Source organism: Manacus candei, unplaced genomic scaffold (genome assembly GCF_025592945.1).
Source record: "Manacus candei isolate 608988 ecotype Guabito, Panama unplaced genomic scaffold, ASM2559294v1 h1tg000018l, whole genome shotgun sequence".
NCBI lineage: Eukaryota > Metazoa > Chordata > Aves > Passeriformes > Pipridae > Manacus > Manacus candei.
The window spans coordinates 21,421,399-21,446,006 of NW_026138066.1; the positions used below are offsets into that span (position 1 = coordinate 21,421,399).

Sequence of the window (24,608 nt, forward strand, 5' to 3'; positions counted from 1 at the left end):
CCAGTAAAAGATTTGGTCAGTAAAAAATAGCAAGCTTACTGCTGTCAGCAGATTTCTTTAGCAAGCAATTGGTATCCCTGCTACAGCTCTGCTATAACAACCATAAAAGAGAGAAATAAAGCTTTCAGATGAGTTAGGTCTGCCCAAAGCAACATTAATCACTAGAGCAATATTTCAAAATCAACACTGCCAAGCTGTCATCACTTGTCTACAGGTACTTTCTGTAGCCACGTGCATGGAGGCTCATTTAAGCATCTATGTAAGACCACTCTGGATTAAAACTTCAGTAGCTATGGCCAATTTTCTCCAAAGCCCTCGTTTTGATGTGTGAAGTTATTCTTAAGAATCTGGTGCCAGCTGATGCTGTTGAGGCTTTTGGAAAATTCTAACCTAAGTTGCTACAAAATCTAGTGAGTTCAGTTGTACTTCTGGAGAGGTTGAATAAATAAATTAAAGTCAGCATTCAGGAGTAGGCAAGTATACAATCAAGGGCACAAGAAGTTGAGAATCTGAGTGATTTTTTTTTCTTTGCGTGGTAATATAGATAAGACACCCATGAAAACAAAAGTTAAAGGGATGATTTTTGTATACTTCCATTTACATGAAATATGAATAATGTAATGCAGGTTCCTTTTGTAATCTAAAACTGACCTTGTCCTTTCCCTGTAGATAAACACCTATAAATGATCATTTGCATATCCAGTCCTTCTTGGAGCCAGATGCCGTCCATCACTCGAATAATCTGCAGAACCAACATGTCTTGACGCAGATCATCACCTATCTGTGAAAATTGCACATGAAATTTAGTTTTCTCCTTCAATGCCAGAAAGAAATAATTTCCTGTTTAATTTGGACTTTTTTTCCCCCACCAAAATAGCTACATTCATTTTACAATAAATCCTCTTGTTTTTCTTCACAGTTGCTACTTCTCTCTCTGTGTCAGAAGAGGACAGAGTGGATGGCACACATAAGCAGGAACAGTTTTGGCAGCTACTGAGATGGCAACAAATGCTCTCTGATTAAGTGTGGCCTTTCTGCTTATTATTCCTATGTAATTATTAGAATTTGAAAATTTAATCCAGAGGTAGGATCCTAATCTAGTTACATTTTAAAGTTTACGTAATGCTAGACCTCTTTTTACAAATGGCAGCGTTTGTCTAACGTTAAGATTCACAAGCTGGTATTTGCAGGAGGCTGAAGGGGAATTTTATCATGAATTTACATTTTATCCATGACACAATTCATATTCAGTTTCAAACAGTGATGACCCCTCTCCCCATGGAGTTGGTCAAACAATAATCTCAGTGAAATGGGGCTTTAATTGTAGCCACAAGAATTAATGAAGAGATTATTTTCCACCGTGGCTGAGTAAATGGCCTTTGAAAACAACAGCCCTGATTTTTTGTTTCCCATCTCACCCTATGTAAAATACATGACTTTTACTAGTATCTAAAGAGCTTTATTTTTTCATTACCTCCTTTTCATATAAACATTCCAATTTACAGACGTTTACTGCCATGAAACGAGTACTTGAAGAGACATAAAACTCATCTTAAAACCAAAATATCCAAATCAGTTTTTCTTTCATTTAAAGGTAACACTGACCCCAAGCAACTCCTCTTAGCACCCAAACCTGCAAAAAATCTTATTCTCTCCACTTACCTTTCCTCACATATGCAGTCAGCAGACAATTTAGTACAATACCAGTGCATATCATTTTATGCATGCATCATCTGCCATGAATAAGGAATGGAACTATAGTACAAGTAAAAGATACTTTAACACAATGGTTTGCTGCCAGGAGAAGGTGATTTTTAGATTAAATAGCATAAGAACCAGGTCTCTAAATGTTCAGAAAACCTTTGGAATTGCTAGTCTCCCCCTAACAGGCCTTGAGATTCACCTTTCTGAGAATCACAGCTGCTCTAAAGGTCAATTTAAATCAAGGTAGTGTAGAAATCTGTTTGTTTGTTCTTATTTATTTTTATCAATTTTTTAGACTTCTGGTTTAGAAAATGATTCTGCAAAAGATGTAGGAGTAATGCCGTTGGCAACACTGACCATTTTGTATCCATCGGCATTTTATGGACTTGTCTAAAACCAGTATCCACTCTTAGGGAAACTTTTGCTTTTTTTGAAAGAGAACTAGTTTTAAAATGCATGTATTGTCTTTCTGTAGATGGACCGTTCTGAACTCTGAAGCTTTTCTAGGTGACAACTGGAAAATAAACCAGAGTTTATTTTTGGAGTCAGTTCCTCCAGGAAACTCCAATGAGACAGAGCCCCTCTGCTGTCTCCTCCACCTTGTGTTCCTCAGTCCATTTCCCCATGCTGCCTGACAGGAGTAGAATTAGTTCTGTGAGGCAAATGCAGCTTCTAACGCTCCAGTATTTTGATTTTTTAGAAACATGTGGGAAAAGCTAATGGTTTCAGTCATTCTGAACCATCTCTTCTCTGAGACTTGCCTTCTGACTTCAGCATGATAAATAAACTAGCTTTAAAATATAAATTTTTTATTTTAGTCTGGTTGTCTTCACTAGGAAAAAAAAAATTGCAAAAAATTTTTTGATTCAAAAAGGTATCACTCAAAAAGGTGATACTCAGTGTATTGCCTCAACATATTGCATTAAAAGTTCTATTGTCAAAAATAACAGGGATAAGTGAGCAGCAAAGCCAAATCAGCTTTGGCTCAAAGTTTAAAACATATATTAGGTGAATTTTAATCATTTTCCATACCAAAAAAACAGAGGAATAGAGAAAGAACATACCTTAAAGATAACATTGATGTTTCCACTTGGAGCATTCGCGTTAATGAAGGAGATTTTTAATGGAAAAGCATTGGACGTAAAATATGAACATGACTTCAGGGGAAAACAAAATGAGACAGAAGAACAACAAGGTCACATACACAAAACACCAGGCCAAAACAATACCTCTGAAAAAGATACCATCTTTAAATACCATTCATAGCACTGATAACAAAAATTAAATAATTCTTGATATTACTGACTGTTTAACTGGGTCTGAAAAGTGACCCAGACAATGTTTCACTTCCATATCAGATAATAAGAATGGATAATATTTTCTAGACTAATTGTTTTTCATTTTCACCCAGGCCTGCTAATGATAAGTTTTGGCTGGAACTGAGAGGTCTAAGTATGTAAGACTGATCTAATGGGAATCTGTAAAGTGTTGAAAAGCCTTGGGTCCTATTATTTTCTAAAAAACCACCCCTGCCCAATCAGACAATCCTTATGACAGCAAAGAACCTGTGAATTTCTTTGGCAACCTCAGTCTGGCTGACGCTACAGGAAATTCCAAAAATCATGATCTATTTTATGTGGAATTTATCTTAATTAAACATAAACTCTGCCTTCTCATGCCCTATAGCTCCTTCCACTGGAAGACCTCAGAGGGCTTCGAAAAGCATTAATGAGCCAAGCACTGCAAATCCTGTGTGAGTTAGGGTGGCATTACTATCCTCATTAAAAAAAAAGAGGGGGGTGGCGGGGAAACCCACTGAAAAACAACTAAAAACAATGGTAAATTAATGGCCTGGTTTCTAGAAATAATGAGTGCCCCACAAGAGCCACTGCTGTCCTTACAGGGTGGAGTGTAATGGAGGCTAATTTGAACAAAACCCCTAACAGACACAGCTGCCTCTTGCTTTTCGTCTAAACATCTCAAAGCATGGTACAAGCATGCAAATATTGTCCTAGACACATCAAACCTCTGCAAAGTGCAGCAGCCATTATCCATGATGAAATCCCAACCCCCTATGGAATTTTGTCAATTGAAATGTCTCAGTAAGTGCTTGAAAGGTTACCGGGAGATAAGGCATCACAGAGCTGGGAGCAGTGCTTGCTACTGGTAAAATCAATAGATGACACCAAAATGAATTAAATTTAGGTAATTATAAGCACTTAAAAGTTCTAATTTGCATGATTATACTGACGTACAGTTCAATCAAGAAGCTGGATGTATTTATAGAACGATAATAGCCTATAAGAAAAATGAAAAAAAGATAATCTCTCTTCAGATACTTACATTTAAACATTTTTTGTATCTGTCCAGCCAAGCTGGAGCAGTATAAATAGCATGACTTTATGGTGAGATACCTTCCCATTAGTCATTTCCAAAAAGCCTGAAAGCAGAGAGAAGCAGCAGGCTTCAAATTTTTCTGACTTATCTCATACACAATTGGCCCAAGCCTGTGGGGTGCTGGAAGACCTCAGTTCTCAGCCAGATCAAGACTGAATAGCAATTACTTGGAGAAACACAGGTCAAAGACAATTCAAGGGATCAGCACCTCTTAGACTCAAGTCCACTATGGATAATGAACTAGAGAACAAAAATAGAGCACAAATTGCTGTAATGAGACAGCTATAACTGGTGTTCAGGTTTGTTTTTTAATTGATGCTGGATACATTTTCCTTCTCCAGAGATGGAACAGGTTATTCCTGGCCTAATGTTGCTTACGAAAATATTTCTGAACAAAGAATAACTGAATCTTAGTACTGTGGTCAAAGTAAAGTCAAGTATCACTAAAGAGCATTGTTGTTTCCTTTACCCTTAAGTAATTTTTAATAGGGGTTAATAGATGAAGGTGAGCATGAATATTTAATATTTTAGTAATTCTGAGCAAGTCTCAGCTCAGCAGACCCCTTGCTCTAGACCTTTAGCTGCTCCCATACGTGACAGGGGAGAGTTTCAGATGAGAAAAAATTTGACACCAAGAGCTACTTGGACAGGCTGGATGGTAACCAGGTCTCAGTTTTAGGGAAGCCAAGTGTCCTTGCCAATCCCTACCATGGCAGGGCAGCTGAGCTGGGAACAGGCTGCTCAGAGTTGGAAACCTCTGGTGCCATTTCTGTGTAATGCGTGATATACATGCAGCACCAACCCCACCAGCCCCTTCACCTCTGCCTTAAACAAAAGCCTCCAGTTTAAAGAGGATTAGGCTGATGCCAGTTTACCAGATGATTTATGCTTAATCTCAGCAACATCACTTCCCAGTCAGTGCAGGCACTCCCTGCCTCTCCCCTTTATACTAAAAAATAAAATTAAAAATGCAATCCATCACACAAGGTAGACTTACATCTGCCTCTATGCCTTGGACAACAAGCGCAGGATTCAGGGGAAGCCGACAAACCTTTACCTCCTGGAAGAACTGCTGAAGTCTGTCCAGTTCCACCTCTAACACCTCCTGCAACAGGTGAAACATTATGGCAACACAAAAGAACACAGCACCAGCTTTTAAACTGTTGACTGTCTTTCTGTATTTTAAACAAGCAGTACAATTTCCAGAGCCAGGAGCATCCCTGTGACCTTGTAACAGCTAATGAGGTCACACTGACATGCAGTTCTTAAAAATAAGAACTGTGATTTTACTCCACATTCATGCTTTCTCAGCCTAGATGCATAACAAGCTCATGGTGACCTGTAGGTTTATGTGGAGAGAGACTATTTACAAGAGCATCTAGTGACAGGACAAGTGGAAATGGTTTCAAACTGAAAGAGGGTAGATTTAGATTAGATATTGGGAAGAAATTCTTTACTGTGAGGGTGGTGAGGCACTGGAACAGATTGCCCAGAGAAGCTGTGGGTGCCCCATCATAGAATCATAGAATCAGCTGTATTGGAAAGGACCTCTGAGATCATCAAGTCCAACCCTTCATTTTTTTTTTAATTTTTTTTTAATTTTTTTTTTTTAAAATCCAGTCCGGGTTTTCCCCCATTCCATAGTCCAGCAGAATTCCTGGGAGACCACGTTGGATGGGGCTTTGACCAATCTAGTCTAGTGAAAGGTGTCCCTGCCCATGGCAGGGGGGTTAGAAGGAGGTGATCTTTAAGGTCCCTTCCAACCAAACTGTTCTGTGATTCAATGACCTTCGTTAGCAGCTAATTAGCCTTCTATTGCTCTGCTGCATCTCATGGTTTTTTCTACCTTGTCCAAGAACTTCACAATCTATTGCTAGTTGTCTCAAAGGTGTGCTCTCCTTTGCCCAACTCTGTGTGTTAACTGCAGGGTTTGGGTACTTCTCAGTATCACAGTAGCTGCAGCCTCGAGATTAAAGCCTTAAATCTGAATTATGCATCAGTAATGTATAATGTACTACTACTATTTCTTTTTTCTTTACATGGATCTTCCTTTTGCAAATATTTTTGTCTTTTTACTTCCTTGTTTGCTTTGCTGTTCTCAGGCAGCGAAACACTGAGAGTTTGCTGAAAAATCCTTTGAAAATCTTTGAATCCTTAACAAGGCAAAAAGATTCATGGTATCTTTCATGACAACCAGCAGTGGCAAGTATATTTTTATTTGGCTTCCTTCTCTGCCTTGCTGAGATTTCAGCAAGAAGCAGTTTTACACATCAGGTAAGTAACAAGAGTTGTCTTGGAAAATTAACAGTTTTGAACTGAAAATGTACTGATGCAATATAAAAGCTGCAATTGCTGGAGAAGACAACTGCAAGCTTCTACTGCCAGGAATGTATCTCTGCAGATATGAGTTCAATATTCGTTGCTAAATGTTACATTTGAGATATTAAGTACATTCCACTCGGGCTGCCTTTGTTAAATGACAATGTGTCCATCCTGTCAAGAACTCTTAGCAAAGCTTTCAAGAAATACTGCAGCTTGACAGGAGTCAAATATTTTGGGATGAGGTGGTGAATGGGAGCATTCCTCTCAGTAAAATGTTAGTCAGCTTTGTTGCCATTGCTTCTGTACACCTCCAAGTCTTGTTAAGCAACCACTGATGAAGGAATTTGAATGACTTACAAGATCTGCTAACCTCAATAGTAATAGTGATGAGAGTTGTCCTATTAAATATTTATGTTTTACTTGCTTTCAGAGCAGCAAAAAATTTTACCAAGTTTAGTCAAATTTGGTTTGTTTATGTAAAGGGCATTAAAGGAAACAGGTGTCACTCCAGAAAAATTACCTGAAGAAATTTAGATGGAAGGGGCAATAATTTTTAACAAACCTTTCTTTTTGGGTCACTGGCAGCTTTCACTTTTGTGGCAATGTCTTCCAGAATTCCGATGAGTTTTTCTTCCTTAGAAAACTCATTTTTCAGGGTTTGTCCAGCACAGAATTGGAGAGCAGCCAGTAGTTTCTTATACCAGATTTTGAAATGAACTTCATTCTGTGCATTCTTCAACAGCCTGAACGAAAGAGAGGAAAAAAAATCTGTGTATCAAAAACTGATTTTTATTTTATATCACTTCTAGCAGGAACAATAAATGGGCTCCAGACTAATCTATGTTTGGCAACTCTGGGCAACAGAGAAAGAAAAAAAAATGTTTATTTTAGGCAGCACTCAAGTCCCATTTCACAACTAATGAGATTCCAAGAGTGTTAAATAAATAGGAACCTGCCATTTCTTGTTGCCATACACAGTGCAGAGCCTGTAGTGCTTCTTATTTCTGCAAGAAAAGTTCACAAAGTGAAAAGAAGTTGTATTTTTGAAGTCCAGTCTTAAACATATACCCCTACATCTTATCAAGAATTGGGACTTTTTTAATTGCCTTAAAATTAAAATTGCCTTTAGTGAGTTGTGCAAGGCTTATGCCAGGGGATTGAAGCCACTGGACTTTATGTTCCATGGGCTTATTTCCCCCCACCACTCCCACACCAGCAAACAGCAACTACAACCAAGTTTGGCAATGACCTCTGAGTTCTGACTATAAACACACACTTTTTCTTTAAGTAACTGTCATTCTCTTTTTCTCTCCCTTTTCCCTTACACATTTTCTTGGGTGACATCTTTAAGCTTTTTTATTGCTATATTACTATATATTATAACAACCAAAATGGCTACATACCTGTTTTCCTTTGCAACCACATTGTTCTAAAAATAAATCATATTTATCTATATCTTTATCTGTAAACACTGATCATCTAGTATCAATTTATTTAAATTCACTGCAAGGGATTTATTAGGAAAAGCAAAAGTTACTTCTACCTTGCTGGGCAGGTTGTAACAAATCTATTCTTTTTTTTCCTCCTACAAGTGCATTTACACAAGCAAGCACATCTTTCAGCTGTGAGGTGCATTTAAAGTCTGTTTTAGTCTCAGATGTATCATCAGTTCTAGAAATTTTCACTATTTAAAGCTGAGGAGACATTTCTGAAATTGGCTATATGGCTAAAAAGAGTGAAATGAGCCCATTTTATTCCTTTCTTTGCTGGTGTTGGTCTAAAGCAAAAACTCAGCTTTTAGTTCTACTGAAGTCTATAAAAGCTTTGGAACTGGAATTACTGCCAACATAAAAGTCAGAAATAAAACCAAAAACATACTTTTAAAATCATATTCACCATGCAGCCTTCTCTAATTAGACATTTATTTGGGTCAGGAAAGCTGTGGCTTTAGAGGTTTTTTTTTTTAGTTAATTGAATTAATCACAGGGAATTTTTTTCCTTATGAGGACCAGAGGTTTTGTACACTATTTGATTTATTTTTGTAAGTGTAGACTGAATCACCAGCTCTGTATTGCTACCAACATCCTGCCCATCACCTGGGATTTCCCTTTGCCTGAAGGACTGATAAACTGCTCTTTGCTTTTGTATGAACTTCCCCCCCCCAACTTCAACCTTAAGAACATCTCAAACCTCAAATTCCCTAAAAATGTCTCAATCTCAGTGCAGTTTCCCTTACCTGATGAGGCTACTCAAACCTAACAAATAATGCTAGTTTTCACAGGACAGAAAATCAGAGAAGCTGTTGAGTCTCAAGGCACATCACATAAGAATATATCACATAACAAAAAGCAAGAATAAGATATAATATAAAGCACTGATATTTATAGGTAAAAAAACATAATTCCTATATACACTTCAACCCCTTTGAAATCATATAGAAGGCATTACAATGTTGCTACTGCAGCACAGGCCTCTTTTGGTGATGAGGGATTCTTGTCATCTTTTATAAGGCAATGATTCTTCTAGGTCCCCTTTTCCTACATAATTCAATGCAGAACAATATCACCTACTGGTTTCTGAAAAGCCTTTGCAGCTATACAAAACCTCTGAACTTCTAAGGACTTGAAAATCTTAAAAAGAATGTGTGGTGTTTCCATCAGAAATGCCTGGACATGAAAGGGAAGCGATATGAGAAGTTTATCATCAGCACTCTCTGGAGGAGTCTGAAATTACTTTTTTTTTTCTGTAGACTAGTAAAAACAAATAATTACTTTTTGGATCAGAAAGAAATACAAGTTGTCATTGCAATGCCTGTTGGAAGGCAAAACCCAGCACACAGAGGTAGTTTTATTCTTTTCCTGAACCCTTCATAAACGGAGGAAGGCTGAGAGGACACACAGTGGATATATGGCAGTGGATAAACAAATTCTTTCCTTTTTCAGTGAGAGTAAGTCCCAGCTTAAACAGGATGGGATTCATTTGCTTAAATGTAGATAGTTCATGCCATTTTAGATATCTCAGGATATCCTACTTGGCCTCCTGCTGCTGCCTTAGAAGTGTATGGGTCCACTAGAGGGAATATCTCATGTATGCCACTCCCATGCAGATGTTTCAGATTCCCTATGCTGGCTAAAATAGCCAATGTTTAGGGTACTGAATCACACTCTGCAGTGGCCTTTTAGCTCAGCTGTAGGCAAACAAGGTGATTCAAAACAAAAACATACTCTGTCCACTTCAGTAGCAAATCAGGAAGAGGCCTGATGATTATCTTTTTAAACAAAAGCATCACTGGTACAGTTCAAACTGTCATATCAGAATTTTAGTGTACCACAGCAAAGTCCAGCTCAGCCTCAGTCCAGCTAAACAGCCTGTATTTCTCTTGGCACACAGGCAGAATGAACTTGTTCAGTTTTGCCCTGAAAAGTGCATTTAAGAAAAGACAACATCACTGTGATGTGTTGGTGCAGAACCTTCTGTCTGCACTTAGGCTTGCACTGGAATCAGCTTCTGAACATCTAAATCATATTTGTTCAAATACTCCATTTTTAACAGTACATATTTAGGGAATCCAGAAAGGCTACTTTTTCATGTTTGAGATGTCCCTTTAATCCTCTCAGATATAGAGAATATTAAACCAGCTTTTTTCCCCCCCTAAAATGAAAGGCTTAGGATTTCACATACAGGAAGCAAAACAGCAAACCAAAATGGTTCACTATTTTAAACAGAGCTACTCCCTGCATAACTCAGATCAACCTAAAAGACCCACTTTTGATTATTCTTATGGCTGAGTGTTCACAGGAAATAAGCTTGTATACACACATATGATATAAAAATTTCTTTCCTACCTAAGATTACAGGCCAGATTCAGAGAGGTTACACATAAGGTGTACATGAGGACAGAGGACATATGGAGTCTGAATCCTCTCACATGTGATTTTTGAGCCCAGTCCAGGGGGAAAATTGAGGCAGTCATCATGATCTCACTGGTAAAATCCATTTCCGTGCCCAACACACACTCCACAGCCTGAACACACATGTCACATTTGACAGCACATGTGCTTCCCCAGCAGCCCCATGAGGGACTGTGGCACAGGCAGCACAGCTGCCTTCTCCCTGCCCACTGAGGTAGGTGTGCTTCTGAAAGCCTGCAGACCTTAATTTGCAAATTGATTTGAATTGACTGGGTCTGACTTTTATATTCTTTTCATAAAAACAGTCCCAAAGAGGATACAAAGGACAGCTTCTAATGTGATGACTCATTGTAGGGTTTGCTAAAATGTTTATTCAACAAATGAACACATATGTTGTTGTAATTCTGTCTTCCCAGTTTCCTGGCGCGCACATCTTCACCCTGCCAGTGTGAGAACTCAGTGGGCATAGGACAGGCTGCAGCTTCTGAGATTGCAGGGTGGAGAAATGCTCAAGACAGTAATGATATTTTCAAGTTAGAACAGGATGCTTAGCTGTGACAGAGGAAGACAAAATTGGAATGATTTAAAACTCAAGGCTGCCAGTGAAGAAGCCAGAAAGGTTGGGTTTTTTCCTGACAATTTTCACAGGATTCTGCAAGACAGAACTAAATATAAAAGTCTGGTTTTATGCCAGGCCTAGACAGAGGATCTTGCTCCTAAAAACAGGGAGGCTTCCTTACTCTTCAGGGTTCTCCCATTTGGGACAAACACCCTCATTCTCAGCAAGGCCAGGGGAATTCAGACACTGTCCCAAGGTCACTTTTGTGAATAGTGCAGAGGGAAGATGACCTAAAATTTAGAAAGGAAGCAAACTAGACTGCCTGTGCCTAGCAGCAGTCAGAGGGTCCAAGTCAAATACTGGAGTGCCCTGAAAGATGCCCCCCGACTTCTGCAAGCAGCTGCTTCTCCTCCTTTCTGTGTGCATCTGCTCCATCCTGCAAGGTGGCTCCAATCCCATTTTCTGGCACTCACAGCTGCAGAAGAGTGTGTGTATTTTCTGGGTGTAGAAACACAAGTGTGCTGGAGAGATTTTTGCCACAGGGAAGAAGGGAAGTTGGGACTGAATCAGGCTGGGTTGGCTGCTGTGTCAGAGAAGGAGAAACAGGGCTAAACCCAGCAGCTATAGAAAAAAAGGAAATTAAGAAAAAAAAAGGGGGGAAAAAAAAGGAAGGAAAGGAATGAGATTGGATGGATCTTGGTAGCAAAACAGGTGAACTGGCCTCATTCTCCTTCTGTGATGCTGGAAGACAGGGAAGCTGACAGAGTCTGCTCTGAGTTGGATTTGGCAGACAAATGAAAGAGTGAGGCAGCTCAGACAACTCTGCTGGTTGAACATCTGTTCCTTGTCTCCTTCAGAAAGGGGAGCAGGGTGAACCAGAGAGCGATGCCTGACAGGACAGATTAGCTCACAGGTAGCCTGTTAAACCACGTTGCAGTAAAACCAAACCAAACCAAACCAAGAAAAGGCCAGGGTTTCCAGTATATTATTGCAGGTTTAGCACCTACCTGCCATGAGAGAGCGAGGCACAGTTTGACTGAGTTATTTACACATGGTGTCAGTAGTGACCCCAGTTAATGCTTCCAGGTGATCCTTGGTATTCATTACACAGAAGCTGTGCCTACCAGCACACACACACTGCACTCTTTGCTTAAGGTGTTTTGAATTCAGAGACAGACTATGAAAAGAAGGTGCCTTAGGGTTATAGGGCTGAGGTACTTCCTGTTGTGGCTCAGTCTTTGAAAACCTGACCAAGGAAGTCAATATGCTTTGTTCTGAAGTTATATTTCATGCTTGTTTTCTGTTTTGCTAAGCTGGAGGCAAGACGAGTCACAGAAGGAGAAAACAATAGTGCAAGACTGCTGCTCATTATGGCAATAACTGCTTAAAAATTGTTCTCCACAGCCCTTCATATCAAAGATCAGCACACAAGAACACTTCTCTACCACTGCACAGTTCCCATGTCTGAGGTTGCCATCTGTCTTGATTATCCTTAGACATCCTGCAAAACTCCTAAGCTGTCCTTTGTGCTTTGTTGTGCCATGGAGCTATGGCACATGCCTGAAGCATATAACTGATTTAATTTTCAACTCCTTGAAGAAAACATTTTACTGTTTGCATTCTTAAACAGAAGAATAAGTAACAGGGCTGATTTGCCAGTGGGATTGCATTTGGGCTTTGCAGCTCCCACTGCAAGTCATTCACAGACACATGGATGACAGAGATGACAAAAATGTGCAGCTGAAGATGACTCCACCTGGTCACAAGGATGATTAGGGAACTGCTGCTATTAATCACAAATAATTAGTAGTTGCAAATAAAACTCTTCTTAGTTTTCTAGTTTTACCTCCCCAGGATTACACTGGACAAGGTTTTTACTTCCCTGACAGTGATAATGGGAATAATCCCTTTGATAGAGATATCATCATAGAAAGTTCTGCACAAACACTGAACTCCAGCAACTTCCAGGTTCTAAAAGTACCTTTCATCCTCCACCCCCTGCAACTCCCCTTACTCCTCTACAGAGTACAGCCAAGCCTGCAGAACTTTTCTTTTCAAGTCTTTATCACTTGCCAGCTGGTCTGGTCAGGCACAGCCTCTTTAGACACAGCCAAACTCTAAGGCAGCAGAGTGCCAAGCTGGCAAATATGACTGTGGCTTTTCTGGTCTCTTTTCCAGTGCCTAGGATGGATGACTGAACTTGTTGAAGCCCCCAGGAACATGTCTGTAGGATGGCAGTTATTGCTTCAGAGAACTGAAAGGACCACTCATACTTCTTGCACTTGTTGCAATTTAATCTCTATTTCCAGCCTCCATCACAGCCTTGGTGAGACACTGTCCATTCTTGGACGGAAAAATTTAATTTAACTAAGCTTGCTGGAAAGCTTTACAGTGGCTCTGTTCTCACAGTCCTTTGTTATCCAAGAGAAACATACAGGCTATCTCTGTCAACTGCCTTTCAAAAACCAGATTCAGGATAACGCCTCCGTTTTTAAACTAACCTCAAATTCTAGAAAGGTGTGATTTATGTACTCTAAGTCAGAAAGGAGAAACCATTCTTGGTAGACCTACTGGGGCATGACAGTCAACAAAACAACAGATATAAAGACAAACTAACAACTGAGAAGCACAAGACACCTGGTGCACTGAGAACAACACAGTGTTTGCAGGGGAGAATGGGGAGCAAAGTCAATTAGACAGAAGAGTTACTGTACAACAAAGATGGAAGGGGCATTGCAGTTCTCCCAAGTGACTTGTGCATTTTCCAAAGCTTTAGGGAAACACTGTGCAAGATCATCAACTTGACTGGAAGGATGAAGACAGCTTCATTTGCTCTCCCTTTCTTTCACCAAGTGCAAAGCCAACAGAAAGGGAGAGGTACAAGAGGGCTAGCAAAACTATGCCCAATCTGCTGATCCTTCATCTTTCTTTCTATTCTATAACAAGAAGAGAGTGAAAGTTTATGTTTCTTGAGCAAACTGAGTGAAGTGTGGTACAATATTTTCTCTGAATCTCTCTAACCAAGTCAGTCTCCAGGATGGAAGAACAGCAGCTGTTCCATAACTTGCAGCACCTGTCCACTTTTGGCTCTTCACATTTCTCACATAAGAAACCTGCAGTCAGTTCCACATGCTGCTTCTCATATAACAGAGCTGCTTTTATAGACTCATTTTTCAAAGCATTACCCTTGAATGGAAAATACCTCTGCTTAAAGTGAAATTTTGTTTTAACATACCATGTGATTAATTTGCTTTTGTTTTTCTGATTTTTTTTTTATAATAACATAACTTAAAACAGGCATCTACCACATTGGTCTCTCTTAGACAACAAAATACTGCTGCAGACTTATTATAAAGCCTGCTGATTAGGCTGCAGAAACACAACGTTGCCATTATTTGCTAATCTTCACTCAAAGATCTTTATGAACAATGCAACAAAATTTGCTTTCAGACAAATTTGATGCAGTAGATTCAATCAACACAGCTCCTCCCACTCCCACTGAATGCCTTAACTGTGGAATGCGTGTCCTGCTGACTCACAAAAAATCAGCAGATCAGTGAAAACAAAGGCTATGCTACACTATGCAAGGAAGTTGCCAAGCCCTGCTGAGGTTGTCTTGCAGAAAAATGGTTTATTTGATACATAACATAGTTGGTTGCACACACTACTGCATTAAGAAAATGAACCCCAGATAAAACTGGTTTTGTCCCAAGAAGCTTGAAACCGAAACTGAAACGAAATGAAACTTGAAAATTAACTGTATCAAGAATTAATAGGAAAATATGATAGTGTACAGGTACCACCACCAGATATGGATGTTACTTGGCCTAAAGTCTACTAAGCAAGAAATGATCATCCTCATAACATGCCTTCTCTAATTTGTCTGTCCTTTTCTGCTCCAGTCTGTAAATTGGGTGGAATCTGCAAGCAGCAGAGGACCAAATTTATTAACATACTATCACAAACACAAAAAAAAATACCTGCAGCACAACACCAACATAACAAAAGTAGTGGTTGTTTCTGACAGCACCTGTATACAACAGTGCTCTCTGACTGACTATTCATGGTCCACCAAATATCCCATCCCAATAAAGCATCAATCCAAAGCTACAGAAATGAAAACTCTTCATCCTGAAGTGACATTAATACTGAGAGTGACTTAAACTCCAGCTTAAAATTGTAAGTCCGTTTTCAACTATTAGTAGAAAAAGCACAGCTGCCTCAGTAATGAGAATGATTAAACCTCCCCTCTGAAAAGAGTATTCAGAATTTTTTTTAAAAAGCGCTGTTTAACAGAGTTATTGCATTTAATATCTGCATGAAGATTATCAATGGGACACTATTATTTTGCATTCAATGAGAAACTTGGCACACAAGTCTGGCACTAATTTTGAAAAGTCTGGTTCCACCTTTGCCAGCGTTTTCTTCACGTGACTGGGCACGTCCCTGTCTGCACTTTTTCCAAAATTGCAGATTTTCTCCTCAAAACAAATGTTCCATTGTTTTCAGAATTCCACACAGTATCTTACACCAGAATCAGCAAGCCTGAAAGCTCCCAACAATCTATCCTTGTAATAGCTTAGAGTAAATTCATGCACAGGAACTAAAATGTGCCATTCATTCCAGGCATAACAGAAATTGTTGTGTTCTTCCCAGTGGGTAACTGCATTGGAAGCTAGCAATGAATGGGATTAGATGGGATAATCACCACTAAAATAAGCAGACCCAGTGGCTTTATTGGGATGCTGTCCAACATGCCAGCAATTAATTGAATACAGGAGGTGACTAAGCTACTCTACTTTCAAACCATATAAATAAAATACAAAATTAATTCAGACCGAAGGAGCCCACTGGAGCCAATGCACTTGCTAAGCTTTGTACTCCTTCTGCATTTGGGCCACAGTTATCGCAGCAAGACACTGAGGAGAAACTGAAAATGCATGTCTTCATCTGCCTATTGTTTGGGTAGTTTGTGTCTACCAAAAGGGGCTTTGGATAGCATCTGTGGTTCCCATTAGCTTCACAGTTGGAACAAAAAATCCCTCACGACACAATAAAACAAAATGTATGATACAGAACTAATTCTGTATGATTCTGCACTGGGCAATTCACTTTGCTCAACTTCATTTTGGTTTTTTGTTTGCTTGGTTTTTTCCCTCATTTTTGTTTGTTTGGTTGGTTTTGGGTTTTTTTGTTGTTGTTTTGGGGGGTTTTTTGTTTTGTTTTGTTTTAATTGGTTTTATTTTTTCATTGAGTTGGTTTTAGCTGGGGTAGAGTTTGTTTTCTTCACAGTAGTTGGTATGGGACTGTGTTTTGGATTTGGGTTGGAAATTGCTGATAATTCAGGGATGTTTTAGATATTGCTGAGCAGGGTTTGAAGAGTCAAGGCCTTTTCTGTTCCTCATCCCACCTCACCAGTGAGTGGGCTGGGGCTACCCAAAAAGCTGGAAGGGGACACAGCTGCACCACAACTGACCAAAGGCATAGCTCATATCATATGACATCACCCTCAGCACATAAACCTGGGGAAGAAGCAGAAAAGGGGGAGACATCTGGAGTGCTGGTGTTTGCCCAAGTCACTATTATGTGTGATGGAGCCCTATTCTCCTAGAGATGGCTGAACCCCTGCCAGCCCATGGGTCATGGGGAAAGAATTCCTTGTTTTGCTTTGCTTGTGCATGAGAATTTTGCTTTACCTCTTAAACTGCCTTTATCTCAACACATGAGTTTTGTCTCTTCTCCAGTTCTCTCCCTCATCCCACTGCAGGGGACAGTGAGTGAGTGGCTGTGTGGGGCTTGGTTGCCATCTGGGGTTAAACTGTGACATTAATATACTAATACTGAAATAGCTTCAGGGAGAAAACTAAAATTGTCTTTCTACAAGGTCATTAAGGCCTTTAGCTGCTCATATCATGAGCAGTCCCAGATTTTATTCATACATTGTGAGCCAGATCTGTACTTTATAATCCTAGAGTTTTCAGATTACTATTTTTATGGCTCTGGTCATGGGGAAATAAGGATTTGGTTTTGGGGGGGTGGAAAATAGGATGAGACAGCGACATTGTTTTTCAAATATTGTGTCATTCAAAAGAACTTGCTCTGCAGAGCTGTTAATTTTCCTATTTGCTCTGCACTGGGTTACAAGAATTTGCTTTGCTTAACGACATCTGCATTCAAAGCTGTTATCTTTCAAGTAGAGTCTCAGATTTTTACATCTCAGTGCTCAGATGTCAACAGCAGAGGAAGGAGGTATGAGATTTGATACATTTCAGATACGTGGGGAGTCAATGTTTCTTTCAAGGCAACATCCTTTCTACCTCTCTGGAAGAACTTGTCTGTGGATCCATTGTGTTTTAAGCACAGGTAATACAGATACAACAAGAACTGATCCCACATTACTTTCTGACATGTCGGTCTCTTCCGGATCTTTACTTTCATCACTGCTCTAGCTAGCAGCCTGGCTTCTTATTTTCCCAATATCTAACAAAGGGAACTTTATTCAGATCACTGCCTACACAGGAATAGTGAGGAAAAATGAGCCTCAGCAGGTACCGCTACAAGTGTTTCAGCAATGATGGTACTTCAGCGTAATTACAAGACTGCAAAACGCTGCTTTCAGTAGTCCTCTCATATCTGACACAGTATTCTTTCTGTAAGGTGTCGAGTCTTCTTTTGCTGTCAATTTTGTGGCGTCTCAACGCTGCACAACAACAAAGGGTGAACGGATCAGACCGTCAGACCACAGCAACGTGTTAACTCGGTGCATGTACGTGTGTGACTCTGTCAATACAGCAACTCTGAGAGAACCTTCAGAGCTCAGAGCGTCGTCAGGAAGGCATTCAGTCCTTTACACTTCGAAAATAACTAGCAAAATTCATTTGTTTTCAGGGAGAAGAAGAGAGAAAATCAGACTTTTCAAAGGGGAGTCTCTGGAGTCCAAATAACAATTTTTTCATCTTTTCCTGATTCTGACTTTTAGCAGAGAAGAATTGTCAGCTCTCCATATGCATAAGGCTACCCTGAAATCTTCTTCAAACAAGATGGTATCTACCATGTTTTAATCTAATTAAAACAGAGGGGACCATGAAAGATGGTACTTGTCAGCTCATTCCTGTCAGCGGCAGAAGAACAAGCATTTACATTATAAAGAAGGATGTTTCTATCTTCATGTCCCTTTCTTTTCAGGCCTGCTTTATTTCTTCCACTCTGGTTTTATTTTTCATCCTCTTTTCTTGGTCTTTATTAATTTTTCACACATAGTAGTAGTATCTCTTGCAAAGGTAGGAGAGCAGAGCAGAGAAGGAAATATCTTTAGATTTATCTTTTTTAAATACTGTTCTGGTTCTGATCTTCCTTCCATTTCACTGCTTTATTGCCACCAAATATTGGCTTTGTAAAAAGAGAAGTGGGAATTTCAAGTTAAGCTCACGTACCAGGGAAAGCTCGCTGTAAGATATTAGTAAGAGAAAATTGGCCCAAGGGTATTTCCCTAGTCGACAGCTGGCCTAGTTACCATGGAAAACAGAAGAGCTGGAGGGCAGGCACAGTAGGAAAGTGAGGCATAGACCTACATGAAATTAGACTGACTTAGTTTGCAGAGGCTTGCTGAAATTAATCTCCCACTTCAGACAGCTTGTTGCTCTTTCGTTGCTGGGAAGTAGACATTAAGTTTCATCAAGGTTTACAAGTCCATCTTAGCTCTGCTGAGACACGTTCAACTGTGGGACCAGGTCTGAATAAACTCCTGAATAAACTAAAATCCCTTTTAAGGAACCCCTAACCAAGAAGGTATTACTTGTTAAGCTTTTACCAAGGAAATCTTACATCAGTCTCTTCAGATCAAACTGTATAGTCTTGGGGTTAAAATCCATAGATTTTAATGTCAGATGAATTTAAGGTAGGTATAAGAATGAAAATCCATCTTGAATTCCTGAATTTTACTTGATGAGTAACCTTGATGAAATTATTTTATTTTTGCACATTTTTGTTTTCCCTTTCAAACACGGAAAGGATTATTTCTCATAGGCTTTCTCACAGGATGCTGTGCTTTGTTTATAAGATGCTGTTATGCCACAGAGGTAAATGCCATGGCAAATAGGTCTTTTTAATAGCACTGCCACCTCCTTCCCATGTGGTGCTCATATAGCCAGCATTTTTCAATCATATGGGAGAAAATAACAGCCCCGGGCATTTTTTTGCTCATGAGAAAAGCAGAATTAAGATTCAATTGTTGTGATGAAATGTTCAGCTCTGGTTCCAAGATTCACAATCACATTTGTGAAAGTATTATTGCAGTAAGCAGATGTCATATTTCCATATGTCCTGAGTCAGGTAAAGGGTGGAGCAAGCTCTCCAGGGGCAGTTACTGCATTGGCAGAATAAATATAGATCAGCCATCTGACACAAAATGCTACTGGGACTTTGAAACTCTCTGGCTCTGCTATAGGCATACTTCTTGCACTCAAAGTGCTGTCCTCATGCTCAGCCCATGTGAGGCTGCAGGTGGATAGTGGACTGAGGCAGAAATCTGAACTTTCCTCTCCTCTCCCACCACGTATACGCTCTGTAAACATCCCTGAATCAACCACATTTCTTCTCAGATGTGCACTCTGCTGACTGACCAAAAATATGTGCATGACAAAAATTAATATGGATAAGAGCCATGCTTTCTCTAACAGCAAAGCTCTGGCAATAGAGTGTGAGCCTTACAGAGCCCAGCAAATTACTGTTTAAACCACCTTTAAATCGCTGTTTCAAAGACTCCTGATTATAAAGGAGGGCAACAGCTGAGGACAGCTTGTGTCAGCTTTAAATTGATGAAAAAAACTATATTAAAAAGAGGCAGCTCTTCAAATGACTTTCCATTTTCATACCATGACGAAGCAATGTCCTTCTGAGCCACATGCAGAACAAAGCGCTGACAGTTCAAGAATATCTGCCACGATGGCTGCTGAAATTCATTTCGACAAACTGCCCTATCAACAAAAGCACATACATGGGATCTGAGGGATGGGTAAGACACTCAAAAGCTGGCTAAAGCAGCGTCTATTAGAAAAGTTTAATTAATAAAAGAGCTCCTCCTGATAGAAATCATCGAGTGACATTGTGAAGCAGGTTAAGCAGAAGAATAAATGATGACTTCTAATACCAGGCTCAACAAAGGAAATGCTACAAAGGCATTGAAATCCTGTTTACTGTTTGACCTCCTCTGTGTCCAGTGCTCACAGGATAATTATTACAAATGGCAATGCCCTGTTTCCCAGACAGAAACCCACCTCCCTTGCTGATGTACAAACAAGGTCTACTTCAGTTAAAAATGTATAATGTCCTACAATACTCATGATGAGGGACTATTCTTTCAGTTAATCCAAGCCCATAAATTTGACTGTGGAAATCCCTGTTCAGTCCCTTCTTCATTAGCCAAGATGGCAGCTGCCACAATAAAGCTAATGAGCCTGATTAATATCAATTCAGTAAATTAAATTTTTTTTGCAGACATCAGATAATTTTGTACTAATCCAGACATTTATACCGATTTAATATCAGCTGACATAACATAATTTCTCATTTAACACTAATTGAAAACTACTGGTTTCTTATTCTAAAGAGCATTTGCTGTCACTTATAACTTATGGCTTTCTATAAAGCTATTTTTCAAATAATATCATCATGAAATTTTATGTTTTCTGCCTAGCTGCAGAACTTTTATACCCAAGCGTGTGACTGGTGATATGTGTAGAATGGAAAAATCAGGTAATTTCTCTTAAAGGTATTTATTTTACCAATTTTTCTTCATATTTTCCATTTTATATTTGTAAAAGGACTGATTGAAACAAATGAACAAAAGAAACAACTATTCATTTAAACAGTGTTGAACTCAGCCCCTCTAGCTATGTTTTTTTTTTTTTCCTACTAAATAATTTTAGGTTTGTTCAACTTGCCTTCAGGCTTGGTTTCTTCAGATGCTACAAAAGAAAGTGCACATCCCTGCTGCTATGCAATTTGCTCATATTATAACATAAAAAATAAAATCCCTCTAAGGTTGCAATGGAATGCCAATATTTATATACCAAGGAAGAGACAAGAGTAAGGAGAAGCATTCTGCTGGCACTGCTGGGTGAAAGAAGCATTTGTGCAATGCAATGTTTGCTGTCGCCCAACACTGTTATCGTTGATGGCAAGTGGAACCCCCTTGAGGCTGGACATGCCATCTGACCCTACTTGTCTGTCTGGAATCCTATCCTGTGGTTTTCACAATGAAACTTTTCTTTCAGGTGTAACATGATCTGTGTGGAACCCTACAGAAAGTTACTGATGAAAGCCTCCGTCCAACAGACGATACCTATCACAAGATTGCTTCTTTAGAAAATATGCTTATCATTCTCAATCCTTCCACAGATGAGAGCCCTCTTTCTGCAAGACATTACCTAAGAGCTACCCTGATGGCTCAAGAATTGAAGGATCGTGGAAATGGGATGAGTAAAAATGCAAAGACAGAATTCATTTGTAACTCACAGAAACGTAACAGCTGGTGTCAGAGGGGACCTGTGTAGGTCCTCTGGTCTGGTCCCTGTTCTAACAGCTCCCTGTTCAGGTAGTTCTGAAGCAGGATCAGGCTGTTCAGAGGACTTGACCTCAGCAAGGCTAGGAGAGTTCCTGAGGTGGGGAAGGAACAGCAGTGCAATTTGACCGTATGATGATGAGTCCCCAAAACACGAGGCAGTTTCAAAAGATATGACCTAATGACAGACAGGCCTGTTGTTCATCCAGTAACATGAGTAAAAGTGCCAAGAGCTGCATTTCTGAGTTGTGAACATCACTTTGGTCTGTCTTCAGTCCCATCAACTGCACTGAAACTGAAGCATCATTTCTGGCAAGCACTTCTAGCCAGGGCCCAGCTGTCACAGGAACAGCAAATACTTCAAAATTTCTGTGATACAGATTAATTTTAAGGCATAAACAAAGACTCCACATTATTCTTTACACTGTCTAAAACATGTCAGTCTTGTATATAGAATAGCAGAGATTGGGGTTTGCCTATGCCACTGCCTGGACAACATTCTCTTGTGTGTTTGCAATGCACAAAATGTCAGAGCTCCCATCTCTGAACAAACAGCTGGCTATTCACTTATCACTATTTGGCCTACAGTCTACAGTTCTTAGTGAAGTTATGTCAGGCAAAGGAGGACAGTTCAGTCAGAGCCAGGATTTGTGTGAAACGATCAAGTAAAAGTCTCCAGTGGCTTCTCCAAAAGGGAAGTTGATGGCTGTTTGCTTTCTAGAATCAATAACTTAGACTGAGAAAGTAGCACAGAGTGGTTACATTTCTAGGCACAAGGGTCTCTAGAGGAACATGTAGCAACATAGGCAATCAAAATTACACTGTATAGAAAAAGAAGAGCAGCAGCACAGTTTATACTTGGGAATAATGGTTTCTGGTAGAAGCGGTTCTGGATGCCCCAGTTCTCTTGGGAAGTCACCTGAATCTAAACTTAACTGCTGGGAAAAAGTATTATTTATTTCTTAAAGAACACAGCAGAACTATATTACTTACAGCACTACTTATGACTGCTCTCCTCTTGCTTTTCTGCATCCTTCCTCCTCTAAAAATACTTTGCTTGCTATCCTTCTCAGTTCTCTCAGTGACCACTCCTCAGCCTGCCTAAAGCCTCTTTTGTATCACTTCAAACAGTTCCACACTTCTGTGCAGACACTGGGAACATTGTGGCAATTCCCTCCTTTCCCAACCCAGACTTCTTTCCCCGGGAGAAGAACTGGGATCCTGAAGCAGAAGAGACAGAAATGTTTGCAGGGCCAGGTGGAGGGAATTCCCAGTTTCAACCCTTTCAAACTGCCAGAACCATGGTGCTTTGCACATTACATCGTCTACCCAGTTCCAAGTGAATCTTGAAGAATCTTGGGAATTAAGCAGAAGGAGGCCTTGGGGGAACAGTTATTTTAATTTCACTGGATGACAGACTGTGAACAATTGCTGGGGGAGGCTGAACATGAAAACTGAGTACTTATATAAGGGGAAAAAAGAGAATTTTTTTTTTTAATCTACTTGGATATAAGCCCTGCTACACAAGCTAGAAAAATGAAGCATAAGAAGCATAAAACAGGATTTTACTGAGAGATATGTTGAAGGCTACGTTGTTGTTTACACTGAAATACTTAAGAGTCACCCTTTATGTCTAAGGATTTTAACTCTACAAATCATTTATTAGATGAGATGAGAAAGGAAATCTCAGTTTCTGAGAGAGGGATGGTACCAATTTCAAAGGATCATCCACCTCTGTATGTGCTTTTTTATTCAAGGCACCATTTAATTTTTCATGCTATGTTATATTATTTTAATACCTGTCTTAGCACTCTTTCTTTTTTTTTTTAATGAGGAGGACTTTACTTTTCTTAATTTTACTAACAAGATGGCTCATTTACTTCGGTTTATCTAGATTTTTATAAGGGAAGCAAGAACAGTCAGCAGTAGAGAAATACTTTTTCTAGTTTGGGCCAGGCAGTCTCTGAAAGCCACCTCCTAAAACATCTTCAAATTGGTCACCTCTGCAGTTTTCTCATTGTTAATACTGTTAAGAACACTATCAAAAGATGCTGGCTTTTTTTTTTTTTACATCTGTTTATCCACACAGCAGAACCTGCACCACCCTAGGGCTGGAAATATTCCACTGGGCTTTGCTTGCACGGCTCAACCACAGCTTGGAAATTCAGTCCTCTGATCTTTCCTCGTATGAGGTCAACAGCCAGCACATGATTTTGCTGCTGTCCACTAAATCCTGAACTGAGTAGAAAAAAAAAGTGTGAATAGAAACAAATTTCCATTCACCATTTGAAATTTTCAGTGGAAAGAAAGAAAGACAACTGAAAAGCAATAGCTATTCCAGCACTGAGGCTTTGATCAAATTTATGAACAAATAATTTCCTGTATATATGCTGCCAGCAATTTATCCCACTTAAAACCCAACCTTCACTTCATAACACTATTTTTTTAATTTTTTTTTTTTTTTTATTTCTTAACATAAACAAATGGGTTTTCCCCTCAAGTAACAGCCAGGAGTGAACAGCAGCCAGGTGACATACTGCACAGGTGAGATACCAATGGTATTTCATAAATCATTATGTCTAAAAGATGGTGTGTTTTCAAGCCAAGAAATAAGACAATCTGTTAATGGTTTAGGCTTAAGCAATTCAGATAAACACCAAGAGAAGGAGATGTGCCTGATATAACAACCTTTACCTTAGGGATTGCCTTAAAATAGGCACTGAGTGTCCTTTAAGTTGAGTTGAAAACAAGCTGGTGACTTGCTTTTGAATGGATGGGATGATTTTCAACAAGGGGCAGCGGGGAAGCAAATAATTCAAAATAGCTCAGTGTGGCACTCTCTGGGTTACCTCAGCCACGAGTCTCTTCCACACGCCCAGGGACAAGCATAAGTATTAAGACTTTTTTTTCAGCTTCATCTGGCATTTCACATACCATCTGAATGTTTGCATCTAAACTCAATGGTTCTGTGAAAAGCTTTGATTTTGATGAACATTTTTCAAAAAAAAAAAATTAAAATCCTTAATAACTACTTTACTTTACTGTCAGCCACCCACCACTGATACAATACTGAGATAAGGTATCTCTGAATCCCTTTATATGGGAATAAAGGCCCTTCAGAGGCAAAAGTCAATCCTTGTAGCCTGGTTTTATT

The 24,608-nt window shown here is 39.5% G+C and overlaps 1 protein-coding gene across 4 annotated transcripts in view; it reads right to left on the reverse strand.

Moving 5' to 3' along the window:
- The window catches only part of PIK3C2G (phosphatidylinositol-4-phosphate 3-kinase catalytic subunit type 2 gamma), a 206,915-nt gene that overhangs the window by 75,044 nt on the left and 107,263 nt on the right, over positions 1-24,608 (reverse strand). For all 4 annotated transcript variants that reach the window (XM_051784414.1, XM_051784415.1, XM_051784417.1 and 1 more), the window contains 4 exons: positions 6,986-7,166; positions 5,099-5,206; positions 2,769-2,861; positions 652-781 (listed from right to left, as the gene is read on the reverse strand). In XM_051784414.1, coding sequence (XP_051640374.1) covers positions 652-781; positions 2,769-2,861; positions 5,099-5,206; positions 6,986-7,166 — 512 coding nt within the window. The remainder of the gene's footprint in view (positions 1-651; positions 782-2,768; positions 2,862-5,098; positions 5,207-6,985; positions 7,167-24,608) is intronic.